The following is a 21,786-nucleotide window of genomic DNA, read 5'->3' as shown; positions in this document are numbered from 1 at the left end:
TCGCTTGTCTGCTTGGACCTCCCACGTCTGTTTCTTCTACTGCAAACTTTGTGCAGGCCTACTGGACTCTCCTCCAGGGTGTGGACAGACTAATTTGTCTGCTTAAGAAATCACACTCGTGGTTGAACTTGTAAGGAGAAAGAATTGTATTGATTATTGAACACAAAAGCTGAAACAAAAACCCAACAAAATAAAGCTAAGTAAGTCCAAAGACATAAAGATCTAAACTGAAATACCTTTCATCTTCTCTTCCTTTTAGAAAGGCAGACTGCTTCCTTTCAAGCTGATTGAAAAATAAGTACCGCTGTTCCCTCCCCCTCCTTGTTCTAGGTTGCTCAACTACATTATATCATAACTGCAGAAAGATAACACTGTTCGCCAGTGTTACTCCCAATCAACAAAAGCAGCCTTTAGAAAGCCCCCTCTGGGCACCCTCTGCCATGACCGAGCAGTAACAAAGCATCACATCGTGTTCTGGTGAAGTCATCCTTTTCTAAGCTGCAGTCCGTTTGTTTTGTCCTGTGGAGCCAGAGAGCAACAGAAAGGGCAGTCAGAGACAGTCCACACTGAGAGCCAGAAAATCATCTTGTAGAGTTATTAGAGCCAAAGAGTTGCCCAAGCCCATGGATCTAAAGCCAATATACTGTACCATAAATAAGAGGGGTCAGAGGAGGTTGTGGTTCAGGCAAAGGTCAAGATATCCAAGAAAATAATTCATACTCAAATATTCCAAAGGATGAAGTACAAGGCAGGCTGTCTCATCCTTTATATCTCCTTATAAAGTTCCCAGTAGCTGGTCCTTCCCAACCTTAGCCGGTGCTCCTTGACTCACAAGGAGGACCACCTTGCTGTCTGGCACTCCTCCCTCATTCAGCCCTCTATGCCTCCACTTGGTGGGAGAGGTGGCACTGCTTTGAGGGGCTCAGAGGCTATGGGTTGGAGCTGTTAAGTCCAAAGATTTCACAGGACTTCTTCTGCTTCTTCTTCTGCCTCTGCCATCTGATCTGAGCACTATTAAAACAGGACACACACACCCCGCCCAGCTTCTCGTTTGCCAGTTCTGACACTTCCATCGCCACTTTCATCCTCCTCTCCAAAAAAGACCCCAGAGTGGACATAACACAGTCAGATGCTATATCATATGCTGGTATTATTACACCTGAAGATCTGTAATGTTTTTTGCCAGCATGTGGGGTTCTGGATACTGGGCAAATATGGGTGACCCATTTACAGAATAAAGGATATACTGAAAAAATCATTTTCTTCCAACAAGTTTTCCCAAATTTTGCAAGAACTAGGTCTCAAGCATTTTTGGTTGAGTTCATGTCTGACCTTGGAAGCAGCTACATTTCTGGCCTTTTGTGAGGATCAATGATTATATAATCTGAATTGGTTTCATTTGCTTCAGTGCTACTTAGACCCCCTGGGCTTTTTCCTCAAACATTTCAGGATTGCTTAGGCCAAGCTAAGAATGCAAGACATTTTCTGTAAAACCTTTTTGAAAAGCTTTAGGATTATCCTAGAAGGGGCATTGTCTCTTCTTCTCTCAAGAGAATATTAGGTCATTGTTTCTTAAATTGCTAATGTTTACTTGCCGACTTTCACTAATAATTTCATGTATAATTTATTTATACAGCTTTAACCCCCTTTTCAATGTTCAAAAAACACATTCCAGAATGGGGAGGAATTAAAAGCAAGGTATGATGCATTAAAAACAATTAAAACAAAAATCACCTAATACATACCTTTAGAAATAACACATTTAAAAACAAACAGCTTAAAAAAATTAAATGCAATTCAGTACAGAGAGCAATCTCTTGTCCCTTTCTTTCGACGTCAGCTGGTTAAATTAAAAAAAAAGAAAATGGTTGCTGCCAATAAGAAATTAATCAAGTTACTAAATATTGAACCACTAAAACAATGAAGAAAGATAGTTGGTCTCTCTAATATTTTTCTTTAACTGTTTTGCAATAGCTTGTCAATTGTACCATAAACTGGGTATATATGCTTGAGTCTGCGTATCTGTCTCTCCTTCCTGTATTGCAGTTCACTGATGCCCATTTAATGATGCTCCTAAACAATGAAGCCACTATATTGGCTGGGAAGGAGGCAGATTCACCAAGCCTGTCCCCATCTGCCACCGAGACCGTCCTTCACTTTGCCTCATGGTAGGACCAGCAATTATTAAGTTCGGAAAATAAAAGAGGAATAGTTTGATAAATTAAGCTCCTTCTTCTCATCTTGGGGAAAAAATCAATTTCAGTCTTTTAGCTGGTAGCACAAATTATACCTTTTCAATTCCTGACAGCGTGCCCTTACCAACCCAAGTTTTGACATGGCAGGGGGCAGAAAGCCCTCCCCTTTCGAGCCATTGAACAATCTGGAGGCAACCCTCCACGCGCTGGAATTTTCTACAAAAAAGGACGCCGGTTAGTTTTGCTTCAGGTACACATTTTAAAATCTGGGAAACAGGAAATCCATCTGACACATGTCAGTACTGAAAGGAATGTCAACAGCTTTGCTTTAGATATTAACTTTGTTTTTAAACAAATATTTAAAAAAAGCTTGCTACAAAGTTTATCTGGATCAATGGATGCAAGGTATTATCAACTGAACGTATGAAAAGTGAAAGCATCTTTAGGCACACAATAAGGACTCAGACCCTTGGATGTCCAAACTGAATGGCACTGACACTTCATCACCTTGTGACCTATGAATCACAAGGGGCAGTTGGATGTAGATAAAAAGTCAAGGATTTGCTCTGTGTCCCCTCTTTGTCTATCCCTCTGCTTGCTCTTTGTCTAAAAGATTGCTAATCATTTTCTTCCTCCTTATTTCCCAGTCACAAATGCACAGAGCACATGCTCTTGCATTCTCTTCCTGGTAGGATGTAGTTAGGTAGGTGCTGGACTTTCTATCCCCATAAAGTCTTTTCTGTAAATACATCTCCTTTCTTTTATGGTTATAAATCTGCTTCACTATCATTGCTCAGGACAGATTTCCACTTTCTGGAATGCTGACACCCACAGACAGACAACATACCAATAAGTGTGCCTTAGCTTATGACCATCAAAAACTACTCAACCCTAGTGCACTGCAACTTCAGCAAAGATTTACATACCTACATATGCACGCTGTAGAAATGTAACAGCCTCAATTTAGTTTTCATACTATGTTCTTTTAAAAATTCTTTTTTCCCCTTTACAAAAATTATATTTCACCAAACAGAGTCATTAAAAACACTTAGGATATTTCAGTCCCAAATTACAACATAAGAATAGCCCAATATTAGCAACTCAGAGAAATAATTCATGCACATCAACTTGAGGCTATGATCACCCTGGACGAGCCTTTGTTGAGGAGAAAGGAGAGTCAGGCCTTGTGGATGGTCCCTCACTGAAGGAGCAGATCTGAGCACAGAGTCAGTGGTGGAGCTTAAACAGTGATGGTGGTGGCTGAATCCTTTGGACATTTCTTTGAATTGATGGGGTACCAACTGATGAAGATCCTGTCTGTATAACCAGGAAACGCATACCAACTGCTAGGAGATATAGCTTGCTTATTAAGATTTTGTGATAACCTGTGCTGAGATGTTGCTTTTTCTGCCCAGACAATTTGCCAAAACAATCAAATATATTGGTAAAAGACCATGGTCTATTTTCTAGAGGTATTCAGAAGGCAACACAATATTACACTTGAACCAAGAAGCAAAACAGTCAGTACTTTAATGGAGGTACAAAACATTTGGAGTTATCAACTCCTTCCATGTAATATTTCCCTTGCAACTTGTACTTTTTTTGCTAGTCAACAACCAATACAGGATTGGAATAATCCCCATATAAATGTGTTGAATCCCATATTTAAATACCTTCCTGAACAAAGCATCCAAATTCACGGCTGATACATTTAAATCTCCAAGTATATCCTACTGAGTGTGAGCCCATTGTCATATACCCTCTTATGAACTTAAAGAACTGAAGCCCCCTTTTGAAAAGGATATGCTTTCTAAAGAGTTACATTCACATAGTCTTGGATTATATATATATATAATTATTATATATATATATAGCCCCTCATATATAACATAACAGTGTAAAATAGAAAGCAAGGAATCAGTCATTAGATTAATCCTAACACTGAGTAAGCTGAAAGTCTCAACTGGTTCTATTCATTGTTTTCTTTCAGACTTACCAATACCTCTAAGTACGATTAATGCATGGAGTAGAATACTGAAAATATTTTACTGCTATAGAGCAACTGGCTTCCTTTGATATCAAGCCTTAAGTCACTGACATCATGAACATCTCTCTTATTAAAAGCCACAGGATTTGAAAGAGCTATACCGTCACCAGATTGGACCACTCTCTGAAACAACCAAATGGAAACCATTAATCTTCCAAGGAATATCTTGTCAAATCATTTCCAGAGGTTATTGAAAATATACTTCAGAAACTTACCTGAATTTCTCTTGGATACCAGCTTCATGCTTCTGCAGAGGACCATGAAAACTGCAAAGACCAAGACATGAGGGGGCTTCATCTTCTACTCTCTTTGGCAGCTGAAATGCATACACATGTTGTAAGTCCCAATCCAAGTCTCCACGAGATGTATATTTCTGTACATCATTCTATAGAGAGCCTTCTTGCAAACTCTATGTGATACAGTGCTTCAATAGTACTTTTGGAGTTCAGCCCAAAATATTTACATTACAGAACATTCCTCTCCCTTGGACCTTGTGTACCAGCCCTCTGACTTTTACTGTTTTTATAAAGCTGTTGCAGAGAAATCATTTGCAAATAATTAGGAAGTCATAGCTACAGATGTCATTAATAGCCACCCTACATTCTCTTCTCACGATGCAAGTATTAGACTGATATTCTTTATAGAAAAACAACATCAATAAATAAACTGGATTTCATCCCAGGAAAAACAAAAAGGAGTTCTAGAAAAATGACTCAATTTTACTATTATGACTACTCTGACTTTTATTCTGCATTATGAAAACATTAACTGTTCATCTGATTCTTTTTACACTTTGCAACTGGCCATAAAACAGTTGGGCATGTCCATTCTTACCACAAACACTTGACCTCTCACAGAAGCTGCACCACTGCTTTTTTGCTTGGAAATGAATTTCAGCCACTGAACTGCAATACTTTAAGTGCTGTCAGTTTCATCTCCCAAAGTCAATTCACTATTTACAGTTAACAACAATGTTATTGTCAAAGATAAGGAATGAATAGAATCTCAAATACCCATTGTATCCATTTATAACTTTTCTGTCTTTCTTCATCATTAAGCACAATCCTTAAGTCAGACATAATTCATTTAAAAAAAAACCTTTAAGTTAAAAACAATGAAAACAAAAGTAAGTAAAAGCTTTAAAACCTGCTAACACATGGGCTAGCAGTAAAAAAAAAAAGACCAAAAGGATACAGCAGGTACAGTTTAACCAAGAGCCTGGTCCATCCTTAGCTAACTTAGAAAGCTTAAAAACTTCAGTGCCAACTACAACTGAACAGAGAAAGAATTCCATAACCAACATGTGTGTATCAAGTATACCCTCTGTTGGGTTGCTCCATAGTGATTTCTTGATGGAACTCTCAAAGGAGTATCCCCCATTGTGTTTTCACTAATGGGCAAGTACATAAAAGAAGATATTCAGACCCTAGGCCACATGGGGCTTTGTACATTACAGGTCCCTTGAAATTAGTTTGATAGTAAAATAGCAGCCAATGCAGGGCCTTCACAATAGGTATAATTTGTTGACTATATACTTCTCGGTTTGTAATAGGTTGCCCTGTACAGCAAAAATTGTACCATCTATTCTCCCACTTAATTATTACAATTCTAGCTTATGACAAGGAGAATACAAAGGTTCCACGTACAATCTCTTACCCCAGTGTGTGTCAACCTTGGCAGCTTTCAAATGGGTGGACTCCATCTCCCAGAATTCCCCAGCCAGTTGGAGTCCACGCATCTGAAAGCTGCCACAGTTGAGAAACGCTGTCTTACGTGACAGCAATCTTCCTTTATTCACTGTTTCCATATTACCACACCAATCCCTCAGACTCCCAATCCTACTGTATTGTTACAGGCAGCATTTCATTTTCCCAGAGATTTTGCTCTTTTGAGAGTTTAGTGCTTCCTCATTCAGGAAACAACACTTTGCTGGATTTGATGGGACTAAGAAGCTAAGAAGGATTGGACCTGGTTAGTACTTGGATGGGAGACTCCAAGGAATACCAGGCTGTAGGTGATGCTGGGAAATAAAAAATAATAAATTGTTGAGACAGGAGGCAATAGCTACTTCCATATGATTGCCAAGAAAACCATAAGATGTGTCCATAAAGTCTTCAGGAGTTAAGCTCAACCTGAAGATGACTTGACTTTAGAGTACACAGGAGAATCAAAAAGGGAACTAGAAGATTGCAAGTCGCAAAAGATATTCAACAACAGGTAATGAAGAAATTAGTATGCCAGGAAGGGTTTCTTAACCTTTCTTCGAAGTTTCAAATCCCATCTCAAGTAGGGCCATCTTGACAAGAGGGGAAGGTGGTTTTTTTTTAAAGGAGAGAAAAAGTAATTGAACTAAATCTTTTAACAGATAATTGTGATTTTGAAGTTATGCTAGATGATTTTCAAGTGGATCTTCACAAATTACTTTCTCCACTTTGCACTCTTCAGCAAGAAAGAGCTAACAGCTTCTCATTCTGTGGTCTATTAATGTCTCTTCCTGGGCCCTCCCAATAGTTACACTCAATAGTATTTAAATTGCAAAAATGAAACTTTTTTAATTAAAAAAGCAATTTATTCCCACTACTATTTAGAATTATGGAAGCTTGCTGATTATTTTCAACCAGAAATATCATTTTATACATCAATGGCAATAATATTGCTCATCAAGATGGGGAGAAATTTGTTTACTTTATATCTGGACATCAATCTAAATCCATGTTACTACTCAAATTTTGTAGAGTAGTTCACCAAAAAAAAAAAAAAGTACATTCAAGAAACTATACAAAAATGTATCACATAAGAACTTGTTTGCAAAAAAATATGCAAATTGTACTTTTTCATTCACAATTTTGTCTGTTGGGAGAAATATACCTAGTGCACAAACTTCAATGCTAAGTTTAAAAAAGAAATCTTATATTGGCAGAAATTTTTAAAAATAAAAAAAACTTAAGACTTGAAGAAAGTTAAAAACAAAACACAAGAAACAGAAAAAAAACAACAGCACCGACTTCAACACCAACACCAACACCAACATCAACTTCAACACCCCTCAAAGGATATTATACAGCTAGCAGGGCAACCAAAATTATCAAAAGGTAGAAAGTGCTCTCCTATGAGGAGATTTTACACCACTGATGGCTCTTTAGGTTTTAAAAAAATCAAGGAAAAAGTGAAAATGCAGAAATATGTATCTCATGCTTGTGATATTCTGTATCTTCCAATGGCACTGAAGGATGAGGAATTTGAGTCCTACAAAAGGAAGCATGACTTCACACTGGGCAAAGTTAAAGTGGGGCTTGGCACAAAGTGTCTTCAGGAACTCTTCAACTGGAATCTACTGTATCTGCTTAACTCATCTGTCTCAGGAGAAACCATGAGGTGCACATTATGAAGGTTTGTAGGTCCTGCTTTTCTATGGGAAGGTCTCTTGAACAGAGGTTGGGCCCTACAGTTTTAGCCTTTGGGAAACTATTGAAACAAAGCTGTTCTGGAGGGCCTACAGTGATGTATGACATCTAGGATGGATGACTGAATTTAGAGTCATGATGTTATCGTTATGTAGTTTTAATTTTCTCCTGTGGATGTTTTATTTCTATGTTTTATATCCGTACTCTGACAAGCAACTAGGAATAGCTGCAGATAATAAATCTAATAAGATAAATAAATACATAAATGAACTCATTACCACAAGATATAATAACGGCCACTAATCTAGAGGCTTTAAAAGGTGATCAGACAAATTGATAGAGCGCTCTTAATAGGTACCAATTGGGATGGGCATATATTATCTCCCAAGGATAGATGTTATATGCCACTCAATATTAGTTGCTGAGAATGAGAATGGAAGTATACACGAATACTTGATCTATTTGCATATGTGTGGTCTGTATGTGTATACACCCACACATATGTAATCCACTGATGTAATTTGTAGAATTACTGGCCATGACAGACCAATTAAAGTTCAATATAATCTCTCCCTAATAAAGTGATATGTTTATCTGAATCAGAAATGATAAGGGAAAAAAATGGAAGTTCAATTTCAGTTTAGCTCCCATGATTTCCTTTGAAAATGGCAGCTGTTGAACTGTGAAAAATGAAGAGCATGATTTGAATATAGATACGTATATATAGATAAGTCTCAATCTTTCGATTCATATTCATATGGATAATTATGCAGCCTGAAGACAGGAAAGGAGGGAAAAAAGCATACAGAGTCATCACACTATTCCCTTTCAAGATAAGCAAAAAAGCTTATTCTGAATTTCTATGTTATTCATTTTAAAATTTGTATGATGTCTTTCAAAGCCAAGTGTTCCAAGGGTGCTTACTAAATCTGAAGTATTTAACAGAGCAAGAGCATCATCAAACAAAATTCCCCAGAAGCAAAGAAGTTCCTTCTTCATCTCCTCATGAAACACGTAAGAATTATGAGGAATGATCTTCCCTAGATTCATGGTTTAACTTTAATTTTCTTCTCACTGCTGAATTGGATGGGCTGGCCACCTGGAGGGGTCTTCAAATAGATGAAGTTGAGGAGCACAAAGTTCATTCTCATTAAATGACTAACCTCGATAGCCAAAGCTGTCATGACCACTTGGCTCAGAAAGTATAATGGGCTGTGAGAATAACCTTGGAAGACAGGAGGAAGAGCTGCAGCCTAGGCAATGGTCAGATATCTCAGCCCACCGTAAGGAATGGGACTGGAGAAAGCATATCAGAAGGGACCCTCCCTAGTTCTCAGGAAAGTAAAAGAAAGGTGGGGGGAGAAATGCTTTCAGACTTGCAAGATTCTATTACTGTAGCCTTACAATAAAGGTAGTATTAGTACTCATGGTTTTGGTTTCCTGTCTGGACCACCTCAAAGGGCTGATAGAAAGTATCCATGAGGTGAGAATGTCCAGAAGATGCCCAAAGTACCCACTTGACCCCAAAAAATGGCAAATCCTTGACTTATCCAATGAAGCTTTTGCTAAGGAGTTAAATAATAATACGTTCAAGTCAATGTTGACTCCATGGGCACATCGTCATTTTCTTGGCAACAGTACTGAAGTGTCTTGTTAGTGCCTTCTTTCAGGATTTTGTTAAAGTTTCCAGTCCACTCTATAGCCCCAGTATTTGCTGGAAGCCTCCCATCCAAGTCCTACCCAGACCTAACCCAAATGACCTTTTTCAAGATCAATCAAGGTTGGCCAAGGTCTGTCACTGGAAAAATATTTCCAAACCAGAAAACAGAGTATTCACTATTCTGACTCATTTCCAAGGATATTTTAAAATAGATTTCCATAAGAATACAAAATTGGAGGTATTTTCTACAATTCCCCTGCAGCAAACAAAAGTTAACTAATTCAGAATGAGGTTAGCAACTTTACTCTAACATGCTAATCTTTTGATAGGGAAAAAACATTAAAAACACAAACCAATTTAACAATATCAATTTTCAGGCTCAAGATGCCATTGTGATTTTTTAATGACTAATTTTCATAATAAATGCAGTAAGGATTCCATGATGTTGGTAGAAATGGAAACTTGACTGTGGAATGAATTAACACCTACTTGCCTTTTCCCCCTCCAGCAGGCCTGACATTTAAGTATATCTGTTATAATAACATTAACAAATACTTTGGGTTGATGCTTAGCAACACTGACACATACCTGTAATTAAGGCTACACATTATAATGAGATGGAGATTAATTTATTGGAGATAACAGATTTCACTGTCAGTTTGCTGTAGTTAAGGAATCTTCCCCAAAAAACCCAGACTACCAACATCTACTGGGTAACAGAATCAGAGCTAAGAACCTGTCATACAGCTTCAGGGTGCAATCTAGCTCCATTAAACTCAAAGGTTTTCCATTAACTGCAGTGACAAGTTCTGTTAGACAGGGAGAACCGAATCAAATCCAACAATGAAGCTAGTTTCCCTCCCCTCTATAACGAAACAATTAATTATAAAAATACATGGTATCATTAAAAAAAAATCAAACACAAATTCTGTGGGTCTCATTGAGAACAATGAAAAGGCTGAAAAGAAAAGAATTCCAGAAACTTTGGAATTCTCTAGAACACAGAGAAGTGGGTTCGACAGGCAGGAATAGGGAAGAAGCAAAAAAATCACATTCAGCCAGGGGTTGTAGCTATGAAAGAGGGGATACCAATAGGATTCATGCATTGCCTAAGTAATATAAGTGTGTACAGTTTACAAGGGTTGTGTGAACTCTGCCAATAGGGTTTTTTTTTAAAAAACCCTAATTTAGTATCATGCCTGAACTCAGATTCTCTCTCTTTATCTTCAGCCTGACCTCCCAGCATTACTCCACTCAGCCTCCACGTTACCCTTAAGTAGAGATACAGACCGATTGTATTAATCCAGTGGGTCTTAAACTGTTTGACTCAATTACCCCTTTTCCTCATGTCAAATAATGTAATTACCTCCGTCAAAAAAACAGACTCTGTTGTCTTATACAAGCATCTCTGTAGTTGCAGTCCCAAACTGGATCCTTGATTCACAAACAACCAATGACAAATTGCTCCATTACCCCCAGAATATCCCCAAATTACCTCCTTGGGGGTAATTACCCCCAGTTTAAGAACCACTGTATTAGTCAGGTACCAGGTCATTTCAAGTTCTCTAAGTCAGAGAAAAGTGGGTGAAATATATACCATAATTCTGATTGGAACATACATATGCTATTTATTGAATCTTTGTTGGTGTGAAGCAATATAGATCTGACGGGGATATGGAAGGAATGAGCGAGCCATTAAGAGATGACTTGAAAAAAATTACCCAATCCTGAGATATGGAAAGCATGAGTAAGAAACTCAAATTAATCCAGTTTTGATCTTGTTTAGTGTAAGATGGGACAGAGAGAAACAGGCTGCAATCAAGACCATTCCTGGAATTCCTGCCATGCCCATTTCTTAACTTGGCCTGCTTCAGAGGGCTGACTTGCTAATTCAGGATTCGTGTACATGTAAATATAGCCTGTTCATTAATCATGGTTTCACACAGCCCTGAATCAGTCTCTCAAATGAAGGCCTGCAGCAGAATTTCTCATGGGGAAGGAATGGAGAGGTAGAACGGTTGACAGCATGTCACAGAAATGGACCCATTTCTATTTTCTGCAAGGCTCCAGAGTGATGTTATATTCCAGTATGGTGAGATACCTAAAGGCACATCTAATCCACCACAGGATTCAAAAGTAGCAGTAACGTTTAGAGGGTAAGGAAGATGACTTTGGTGGAAATATGGAAGTCCTGCTGCCAAGGGGTAAACCATTTTTTAAGTCCAGAGTGTCCAGATAAATTTGAATAACTCAGATAGACACCTCCCTAATTCATTGAACTATAAGAAGGAGGAAGACTTGCAAGATGGTGTTATTGTGGCCAATCTCAATGCAAGTAGTTTTAGCTTTCCTGTGGAGCTGATTTGTTGGACTGGTCTACCTAGTGAGGCTGACATAAAGGCATTCCAGGTCATGCGGTGGGCATTAAGATGCAGGTGTCAAATCAGTTCTGCCTCTCTGCCACACAATTATTTAAGAAGACATAGGAGCCATATTCTCTTTTTCATCTCATAGGAGAGCCTCTGGACAGCTATAAATATTTTAAGTAAATCAATAAAATCTCAACTCTCAACAGAGCTCAGTTGGAGAAAATCTCGTTGGCCAGAAGCAACAAATGGCACTTTGCCAGTTGTGGAATTGATGATGCCAAGAAATGAAAGTTACTCCAGTTTGCACAATTTCTTCTTTTCATTCTAATAATACAAATTGGATTTTATGGCTGAATCCAATTACAGTTGTCAGATCAATGCAGAACAAAACAAAAACACACCAAGGCCCAATTTTTAAAGAGCATCTACATACAGAACGCTGCTCATGTTCTGAAATGAAACAGGATTTCGGACAGCGGTGTCTGCACCATGTGGTCCCAAAAGTCAAGACGATGACCACAACAGTGCAAACTCAAGGCTCTGCCTGTGTTTTATATGCAACCACCATCTTGACTTTTTGGACCATGCCCAAGACACCTCAATTTCTGGAATAAAGCTAAATATCCCACAGCGAGCCTGATTAAGGAATATCTTGATGCGTCTTCCCTTTTCCAATCTCAGCTGGAAAAAAATCCCATTAAAATTATTGCCATTTTGACCATGTTGTTTGAGGAATCCAGGGCCAAGTCATCTCGTGCTGAACAACTGTAATCCTTGATTTTATTCAAGATATTTCCAGATCATTTGGAATAAAGAACTGTAATGGGTCCAACTTTAATTCATTTACAACTTGGAAGAGGAGAGAGAGAGAAGCAGTGTGCTTTATATCTTTAAAAAAAAACAAACAGATACAGTACAGGCAATCCAGCCTCCCACACAGCTCTCAGTGCAGAAGGTTGATCAATGCATAACAGTTAAATAACTAACACTTTAAGAAAGCCCGCTCCTTGACTGATGAAATAATTATCCATACAAATGTAGAAGCCCAAATATTTTTCATTTCATCTCTCTTCCATCTCATAAGGGAGAAGAGACTGAATGATATCCATTAACCAAGTTAAATCTGATGATCCGGGGACAATATGTCTTACATACCAAATGCTGGAAACAAATAGGAAATTAGAATAGCAATTCTATTTTTCTCACAGACCTCTTGGTTCTTATTTCTCTAAATGTGTAATGGTTCATCAAATACACAAACTACCTCTTTAACATTTTCCAAATATTAAATTCAGCTGCTTGAAAACCACCAGAGAAGCGAGAGCAAAACAAAGCTAAGTCTTTTTCACACAGATGCTTCTGACAGGTCACTAGTTCTCTAGATAACTGCTTAAATCCTTTCTTACTTTGATGGTAACTTCACAGCATAAAAAAGATCTTTCTCCTTTGCTTCACAAATCTATTGGCTGTACCTAAAAAGAGAGGATTACTTTTTTATGTCACCTCTCAGAGCTGGTTGTTCTACATGTCACATTACAGCCTTCAAATCGCAAGGTCCTTCTTAACGAACACGGGAAGCTTATCTGCATAAAGGCCAATCCAGATGATCAAAGGGAAAAAGTGGGGCAACTTTCACTGAACAATGATCCACTTGGCTTCCTCCCAAATACGGAGCTATCTTGGACAGAGAGGTAAATTAGATTTCTATGCTGAAAGAATTTGCTGTACAACACGAGTTCCCGAGGTTAATTAGAAGACACTTGAAGGCAGGGCTGGGTAACTCAGGGGCAACATTTGGCAGCCATTCATAAGCCTGCAAACCTGTTTAGGGGCTCTGGCTCTGTGGCCTTCCTTCCTATGCCTTGATCTGGATTCAGAAACTTACAAGCAGCCCCAGGATTGGTGCTTCATAATTCCTCTTGGTTGCTGCTCATGCAGTATTTGTTTTGGACCACAGTGCAGTTCAGATGGGCTCTGGTTAGAGATCTCCTTTCTCTTTTCCACATCTCCTTTCACGTTTCAGGAATCTTATGAGGTCACATTGAGAACTGTAGTTTCTTCATTTATGCATAAACATTTATCTGCTTGAAGGCCAACGATTATGCCTTGTAATAAACTCGTTAAGAGACCTAGTTTTCACTGGTTCACCCAACTGTGCCATGTCTAACTGGTTCATCTCTAAGCAATGCAGAGAAAATCCACTCCTTTCGGATTCATGCTCTTTTTGCCAACCAACAAAGCCTACTATTTAAAATCACGGACACAACATTGGAGAAGCAGCCTAATCAACATTTGCTCTTGTCTGTCAACAAAAACACAGCTCTGCTTTTAAGAGTCTCAATCTTTGAACTCTCCAAGGAATCAAACTGCTTCCCTTGCCCACCACATATGCGTTGCCCCCACCAGTAAGCAAAGGTAATGTGAGCCCCAACACACCAGCTGTCTGGCTTCTTCTTGAAAATGCACACTAGGATATTTATTATATGGAAACCATAAGAGATTAATCTGTTCCACTATTAACAGAACATCCAAGCTGTCATCTTTGCATTTTCAGCTGCCTCACTGAGTGGACAACTTAGCTTGCTGAAATTGAAAGAGCTGCAAGCGATATCCCAGGGCCATAGTTCAGGAAATAAAAGCTATGCACTAAGAAAGTCCCAAGAATTTCCAGTTCTTCTTTTGGATTGTTGCTGTTTTTTTTAAGGAACACAGTTGCCTTGCCAATCAAGTTGCAGAGACTGCTTCCCACATACTGTGCCATGATGCAACCATATGTTATGATATAAACTACAACTGACTGGATTAGCACAAGCCAGAAGCCACCATTCACAAACCACAATGGCTCAGTTCACCTTTTTCATACTAAAACCAACTCATATTAACTGGTTGATTATAATTTGTTGAACAAACCGCCATTGCTGAATCCACACAAAGACAGAATGCGTAATGTATAACTCAGAATGGTTGGTTTACACAACCCACTAAACTAAAACCAAACAACCCAAATTACAGCTTAATAGGATGGCTGAACTCAGTCACTGCATATATATATTTACTTTTCTTCATTTAATAAACTTTCCCAAAGTTCTCATGTTATGAAACATACATCCTACCTAGACCCTTTTCACTTGATGTCCTCCTGATGTCTTAGATTTCAATCTGTTAGCACTGTTCTTAAGAACTGAAGACCAACAGCTCTAGAGGACATCAAATGGGGGAAGTTTCTGGACACCAATTATAAGTTACACAAATGAGACTAATCCATGGTGCTTCTGTTCAACCTGGGAAGCACCCAGGCAAGAGCTGTTTGATTATTCAAAATGAAAAATATTGCAATATATTCAAAGATATGCAGTAGGAGAGATCTTCTCCTGGGGCCTCAGCTCTGTCAATTAAAGCAACAGATGAACAGATGGGCAGACGGCATTGACAGACAAGATGCTGAAACTGAAAATCCATTTTGGTTCCCAACAGCAACAGAGCATTTTTCCACTGTTGCTCTTAAGAGATGGTTTAGCATCCGTTAATGATTTAGCATCCTTCTGTCTTTTTAAAACATAGAACTTTGGAGAGGTTGCTCACAGTTGAGATTTATTACATTGCCACAAAATACGATGAATTGGTATTAAATTGCCCCAGCACAAGGCTAGTTTTGTGAGAAGGGAAGAAAGGGTTATGCAGGCACAGAAACACTGGACTAGACCAAGAGGCTGTCAAGGTGAAAGGCCCTTCATGGTGTAAAGGTCTACTTCTCCCATGACAAAAAAAGAGCGATCTTTGGATGCAGAGGCGTAGCTTCTGAAAGGAGCCAGGAAAGACAAATTAGAACAGGTTCACAAGAAGCCAAAAAGATGGTCAGAGGTATGGAAAATGAGTCCTACAAGGAAATTACAAAGGAAGTAGGTTATGTTTCACTTTCCAAGTCATCCCACCCAGTGATCTGTTTAACAATCTACAGTGAAATCCTGGCTTAGCACAATGAACAACTCTAAACCCTCTTTACTGCTACAGATGAGATCAAAAGAGCTCCTGGCAGATTCCACTGAATGTTAGGAACTAACTTCTGAATAGTAAGAGCTATTCAGTAATGCAAAGGAAGGGGTGATAGGTCTTCCTTTACTGAAGCCTTCAAGGTGAGGCTAGAGAGGCATTTACAAGAGATGTCCGAGTTTCCTCCATTGAGCAAGAAGGTGGCCTTAATGAGGCCAAAGCTCTGGTCCCTGTTTCCAATTATTACATAATAAGCATAATTTCTGTCACACCATCAGTGCAGATAACCACAAATAAAAGCACAGGCAAGGGCAGTGAGTTTCTATTCCACATTTAGGCTCCATTTCATCTGGGGATTCCATACAAAGGTTGTATTTATGGAAGAGCTTGAAGGAAAAGAGAGAAGCTGAATTCAAAAATCACATCAAGTTAGGGTTTGTTTATCCAAGACTTTATTGAAGAACCCACAATCAGCTGAGTTCACTTAGTATGCTAAGCCACAAACCATGATTTATAAGCTACAATGGCTGGATTCACATGAAATGTTACCTCCATCAAAATGTTTATTACAGCCAAGGGCCAACAAAAGTCATCATGAAAACTTAGAGCTTAGTGAAATGTGTCAACCCACCAGAGAGACAGACTTAAGAGTTAGAAAGAGTAGAAGAGGAGGTTTTCTTCTCTAAAAGTCCCAAATTTTAACTTCCAGTGAAATTTCTGGTTCATGTCAGAAAAATAATTGAGCTTCCTTTTTTTTTCTCTATAATTTTTATTAAAGATTCTTAAAAAGAATGATAAAAATGAACACAAACTAATATAAAGTAAGAAAAAGAAAAGAAAAAGAAAGAAAGAAAGAAAACTAAGAGAAAGCTAAAAGTGCAAGAAAGGGGAAAAAAAGAAAAAAAAGAAAACAGATTCAAAGAAATAGCTTCCGATCTTCTTTATAGCAGCTATAAGTACAATTATAAATTCACCTGTCACTCTGTGGTTACAACATAACTCTCTTCTTTCTATAATCTATCCTGTCTAATCATCAAAACCATAAGTTCAATCTTTTCTGTCTCCTGCAAAAAGTCTATAAGGGGTTTCCAGTCAGCAATAAACGTAGTTATTGTCTTTTCTCTGATCCAAGAAGTCAATTTAGCCATTTCAGCAAGTCCCATCATCTTCAAGAACAATTGAGCTTCCAAACAGACAGAAACAGCTTGAGGAGGACTCTTGAAGATTTTAGCTATCAGCTCCACAAAGTCATTTGTGGGAATGGTCTAGATAACCGCAGACCAGTTCATGATGTCGCAGCAAATGCAGCATTTCATCACCATGGAGGGACTAACATTTTCCTATGAAATAAATTGCATTTCTAGATGACAGGCTGCAGTGCTTCCAATCACTTAGCACTGTTTCTTGCAGTAATAACCTTAATTGCAACCTCAGATGTTGGACAAGGCAAGGGAATACTATTAGGCTGGGCTCATACACTTCTGAAAATCACAGCTTGGTTTGGGTTTAGCATGCTGAATGAAACCAGCCAATTATGGTTGCAAGATATGAACTCAGACAAATTTGGTTTATTTAGAACAGCATGTTTAAGCAAACCATACCTTGATTCACAGTTTGGACCGAATTTTTCTCTTTGCTGCTTTTTTTTTTTAATTCTAACTTTTGCCTTTCATTCTGAGGTTCAAAAACAAGCTCATGTCAATTGGATAACCTTCTATCCTTTAAAAAGAAAACATATCACTCTGTTGTTTCACATATCTACTGTCCAACCCCACCTCTTTTTCGAAAGATTGACTAATGGAAGCCGATTCAAACCCAATTTAAAAGAAAAGCTTCTGGCTGGCATGATGAATATGTATTGCTATTCTTTTCCCCCTCCAGCTAAAATGCCTAATTGGAGATCTAAGTGGCTCCTTCAAGTTAATTAAACTGATTTGAGTAAACAATGGTTTATGGCTCAGCACAGTGCTTCTGCTTGCAACCAAGTGGCTACTGACATCCTGTTTCCAAGGCATCACATCCAGTCAGGAGAAGATCAATCTGAGCCCCTGGTTTCCCCCACCCTGAAGGAAGGGTGTTCAGTAACTGTTTCCTGACCTTGGAAGGGCAGAAATAAGGTGGAGGGAATCCTCTAACTCGGCCTTCCTAAACCTGGTGCTTTCCAGATGGGTAGGATTACAACTCTCATTGTCGCCAAGGATCCTACTCCCAGAACTATGGTCTGATATAGTTCCAGATCAGGGCAACTCTAGACCTACTGAGAGTCTACAAGAAATGCCTGCAAGGTCAGCTCAGCCTGGTCCAAACTTGGGACAAATGCCTCCTTAGAGTCTGCCTCCTTGAAGAGTGAATCTCTTTTCTGTCATCTCTGAGCATCATCCTCTTCCTTCATCAATCTAATGGTCCAGTCCCTGACGGTCATCTTTTTTTTTTTTTTAACTGATGGAAACCAGTTTAGGAGATCACTGTCTGAAACACAGGATCAGATTTCTGCAAATCATAGACCCCATGCCACTGATGATCTTTAGAGACAACTTACAAGGGTTGATCTCACATCTTCCCCAGTTCGATCCCATAGGCTTACTGCCCAACTGACTTAGGCACTACCCAAATATATTTGGGGATTTTTAAAATCATGTTGTGCCTAAAGCAGCCGATCATTCTCTCAACAACCCTACCATGTAGGTTAAGCTGGGGAGATTTACTCTCAAGGTTTTAATCAGATTCATGGTTAATCCATAATGGTGTTTTGGCTTAGCCTAGCATTTGAACTCAGCCACTCTGGTTTGTAAGCCAGGATTTATAGATTAGCCTCTGACCCTAGCCAATCGTGACTTCATCTACAGACCATCATTAAAAGCCTTTCCACCCCCTGAAAAATCCAATCTCTCCCTTCTTTCACCTAGCTTACGCATTGATCAAGACTACCAGAGCATGTTTTGCAGGGGGGAGTTGGAAACTTTCACCCAAGGCATCCTGCTTCACAGATGCTCCACCAGATGTCACAGATGCCTTGTCTCCCAGATGGACTCCCCGCCAAAGTTACACTCGGTCTTTTTCAAAGCACCAGCATCAGCCGCCAGGCACGCTCCTAATCAAAGGAGCTAAGGCTGGGCAGAAATCAATCACCTGCCTATATCTCCTGGTTGACAAATCCATCGACAGGGCCAGTGACTAGCTTACTTAACTCCACTGTTGACAAACTTCCATTTATCCTGGCTGTCTGCAATACAGAACCAGAGAACTGCTGAGGGATACCCTCAGCCCCAGTACAGTTCCAACGTAAAGCAGCTTTACTTTATATCCTAAGGAAGGCCAAACGATCCGAGACAATTTGATCTCACCAGCAGCCAAAGGATCACTGGGAATTGAGTCTCCCAACAGATAAAAAATGTAGCAGGCACGAAACTCAAAAATCTTCAAGGGTTAGGGGTTTAGTTCAGTTTGCTTTTATTGCTATCCCGGGTCAAAAGAAAAAATGGAAATAAGTGGCTTTTCACTGAAAAGGCTCCTGTTAAGTGGTGAAGACACACATACTTGACCAAGAGTTGACCACAGCTGGTAGATATTGTTCAAAATGACATGGGCTAAATATGATTTTTTTTTAATGGCAAAATAAATCTAATTGATTTCCTCCCCTAAACAACAGGTTTGAAATGCTCCCTTCTTTTTCATTTAAAACCTCACAATGTGTCTGCAGGAAAGATTGAATATGTGTAGGAAATATATCCAAACGGATCCAAATGTCTTAAATATAGGTACAGGATGGTGAGGAACACCACGCAGAGGGAGGGGTGGGTGAGAAGTGGTGTTTCTCAGGCTTTTAATCATAATTTAAGATCAGAATTGGGGGCCGTACAAAATACAAGGCGCATGGTTTAAAATGCCCCCTGGATTTAATAGCTATAGCACCTAATGGTTTGTGACAGGGCTGAATTGAGAGAGAAGACCCTGAAGTATCTACACAGGGTGCCTTTCTAAAGAAGTACCAACATCAAAAGCTTCCCGATATGATCAGCCTCAACTATTGGTGGCCAACTTTTCTTCCCTGGCTGGGCTCCCCTGCCTTTCAAAAGCTACGTCCCATCAAGAGTTTAGGAAGTGAACTTCAAAAGTCAAGCCTCTTTCAATCATTTTGTTCATAAACCTGGCCAGACTACAGGGAGATTAAACGAAACCTTTGATATCACAGTCATTCCATCCCTTTTCCAAACACGGGAAATTTGTGGAAGGGCACCATGTGCAGATATTGAGCTCACCTTTCCCTCCCCGCCCCCAAAAAAGTAATTCAGCCTTCCTTGAAGCCAAAGATCTGTAAGGGGAGGGTCAGATTGTGGTATCAGCTATCGGCCACCACAGAAAACGTTCTGTGCATTCTCGGCACACTACAGTTTAAATCCATTTCACAGATAATTTTAATCCCTGGTGATCCTTATGACCCCTCCCTTTTTTAAAAACGGCAGTGATGCATAAATGTTTCATTTGCATCAAAGAGTGGTGAAAATTACCCAGTTTTTTTGAGGGGTTTCTTCTTATTCTACTGAAGGGCAATCTAGACTCCAACCCCCAAACCTGAGCTGAGGGGTGCTCCCAGGTCTTGCGGGCTTCCCTTTGCATTGGAGAGGGGAGACTCATGGAGGGGAAGGGGCTGAAGAGAAACAGCCACCTGCATAGCAAACTAACCAAACATCCAACCCATGAACACGCATTCACACATGGGCTTACTTGCACCTGGAGCTTACAGGTCCTGGCGTTCCATGCTTGCAAGAATCCACTGGAGGAAGGAGAGCCGTCCCAAATGCCACCTCGGAGAAACCGTGGTCTCACATCTTTCGAGGTCTGCGGAGAGATGGCTGGAAGAGGGGAAGCAGGTTTCTCTCAGCGGCTGGGCAGGAGAAGGATGGGCAAAAGCAGGAAGGAAGCCAACCTTAGACTCAGCAGATCCAGGAGGGGCACCAAAGTTGCACCATGTCTCTCTCACGCATTGGCTGCTTGCTCTCTGTCATCTTCCCTCTTCGCCCAAGCAAGCTCCCCTCGGGAGCGACTGGAGGTTACATCCAGAAACTTGTGTCACTTTCCTTGGGCATTTGGAGCCGGAGTTTAGCAACTCCTTTTGAGTAAGGAAGGACGAGAGGAAGAGAGAGGAGAGAAGGAAGGAAGGAAAAGTGAAAGAAAGAGAGAGTGAAATGGAAGGGAGGGAGGAAGGGAGGAAGGAAGGCAGGCAGGCAGGCAAAGGCTGGATTCCTGCAGTAAATTTGATTGCACCCCTGCAAAACGCTTAAAAGTTGCTCCCAGAAAACCAATGGTCTTCTCTCTCCGAGAGCATCAGCTTCTTAATTCCCAAGCGCTGCCCCAAGAAGAATGCCCCCTTCTGCCAACTGCTCTCGCAAACTCTTGAGCTGTCCTCTTCCTGCCCTCCCGCCTTATCTTGGGCAGGGAGAGTGAAGCGGGGCAAGTGCTGCGCTGCGCTGCTGCTCGGTTAGCCAGGCTCCCCCCCCCCCGCCCTTCCCTTCTCTCCCTCCAGCTTTGGAGTCGAGCTCCTCTGAGCAAAACGAAGGTGTCCAAAGAGCCTTGCCCAGAGATTCCGGGGTTTCTTTAAAAGCTTGCTCCCCACCCGCCCCTTATGTTCGCAAGGCAAAAATAATAATAATAATAAAATGTCATTTTCGTTTACTTACCTCTCCAGCGGGACTCAGGAAGAGCGCGACGCTGTAGCGCCTCCTAGTGGCCAGAGATCAGAGTTTTCCTCCAGTCCAACTTCTATACCTTGCGCTAATTGAGAGATTTACTTCTCACTCATTTATTTATCTATTACTTACCAAGATGCTATCCTGCCCTGGTTCACCAGATCCTGGGTAGCCCACAAAATACACAGAAATCCCCAAACGATTGAAAAAAAAAACCCTATTTTTTAAAACAATTTATGATTAAACCAATAAAGACGATCTGAAAAAAAATTAAACGGAAAGCAGTTGGACAATCAGAACCTGCAAGGTGGAAAAGCCATTCTAGTCACCATCTCCTTTTTGCAGCCCCTACAAGGTGTGAGGCCAGATTTACTTTGTTCTGTTTTAAAGGGGGGTACACCTGAGTTTGGGAACTGAAGGCACCAAGTCGGTCC

General features: G+C 39.9%; 1 protein-coding gene across 2 annotated transcripts in view; it reads right to left on the bottom strand.

Moving 5' to 3' along the window:
* Positions 1-21,786, bottom strand: part of IL1RAPL2 (interleukin 1 receptor accessory protein like 2) — a 359,966-nt gene that overhangs the window by 293,165 nt on the left and 45,015 nt on the right. Inside the window, exons 4-6 of one of the 2 annotated variants that reach the window (XM_088151668.1) lie at positions 21,344-21,437; positions 20,391-20,775; positions 4,458-4,558 (exon numbers count right to left, since the gene is read on the bottom strand). In XM_088151668.1, coding sequence (XP_088007794.1) covers positions 4,458-4,539 — 82 coding nt within the window. In that variant the 5' untranslated portion in view covers positions 4,540-4,558; positions 20,391-20,775; positions 21,344-21,437. The remainder of the gene's footprint in view (positions 1-4,457; positions 4,559-20,390; positions 20,776-21,343; positions 21,438-21,786) is intronic. The other variant, XM_088151669.1, reaches the window with a different exon arrangement.

This window comes from Python bivittatus, unplaced genomic scaffold (assembly GCF_059951505.1).
Source record: "Python bivittatus isolate LINGU-HERP-01145 unplaced genomic scaffold, Pbiv_v1 ctg000670_np1212, whole genome shotgun sequence".
Taxonomy (NCBI): domain Eukaryota; kingdom Metazoa; phylum Chordata; class Lepidosauria; order Squamata; family Pythonidae; genus Python; species Python bivittatus.
The sequence above is the reverse complement of the archived record's forward strand: the minus strand, read 5'-3'. Positions and strand labels throughout refer to the sequence as shown.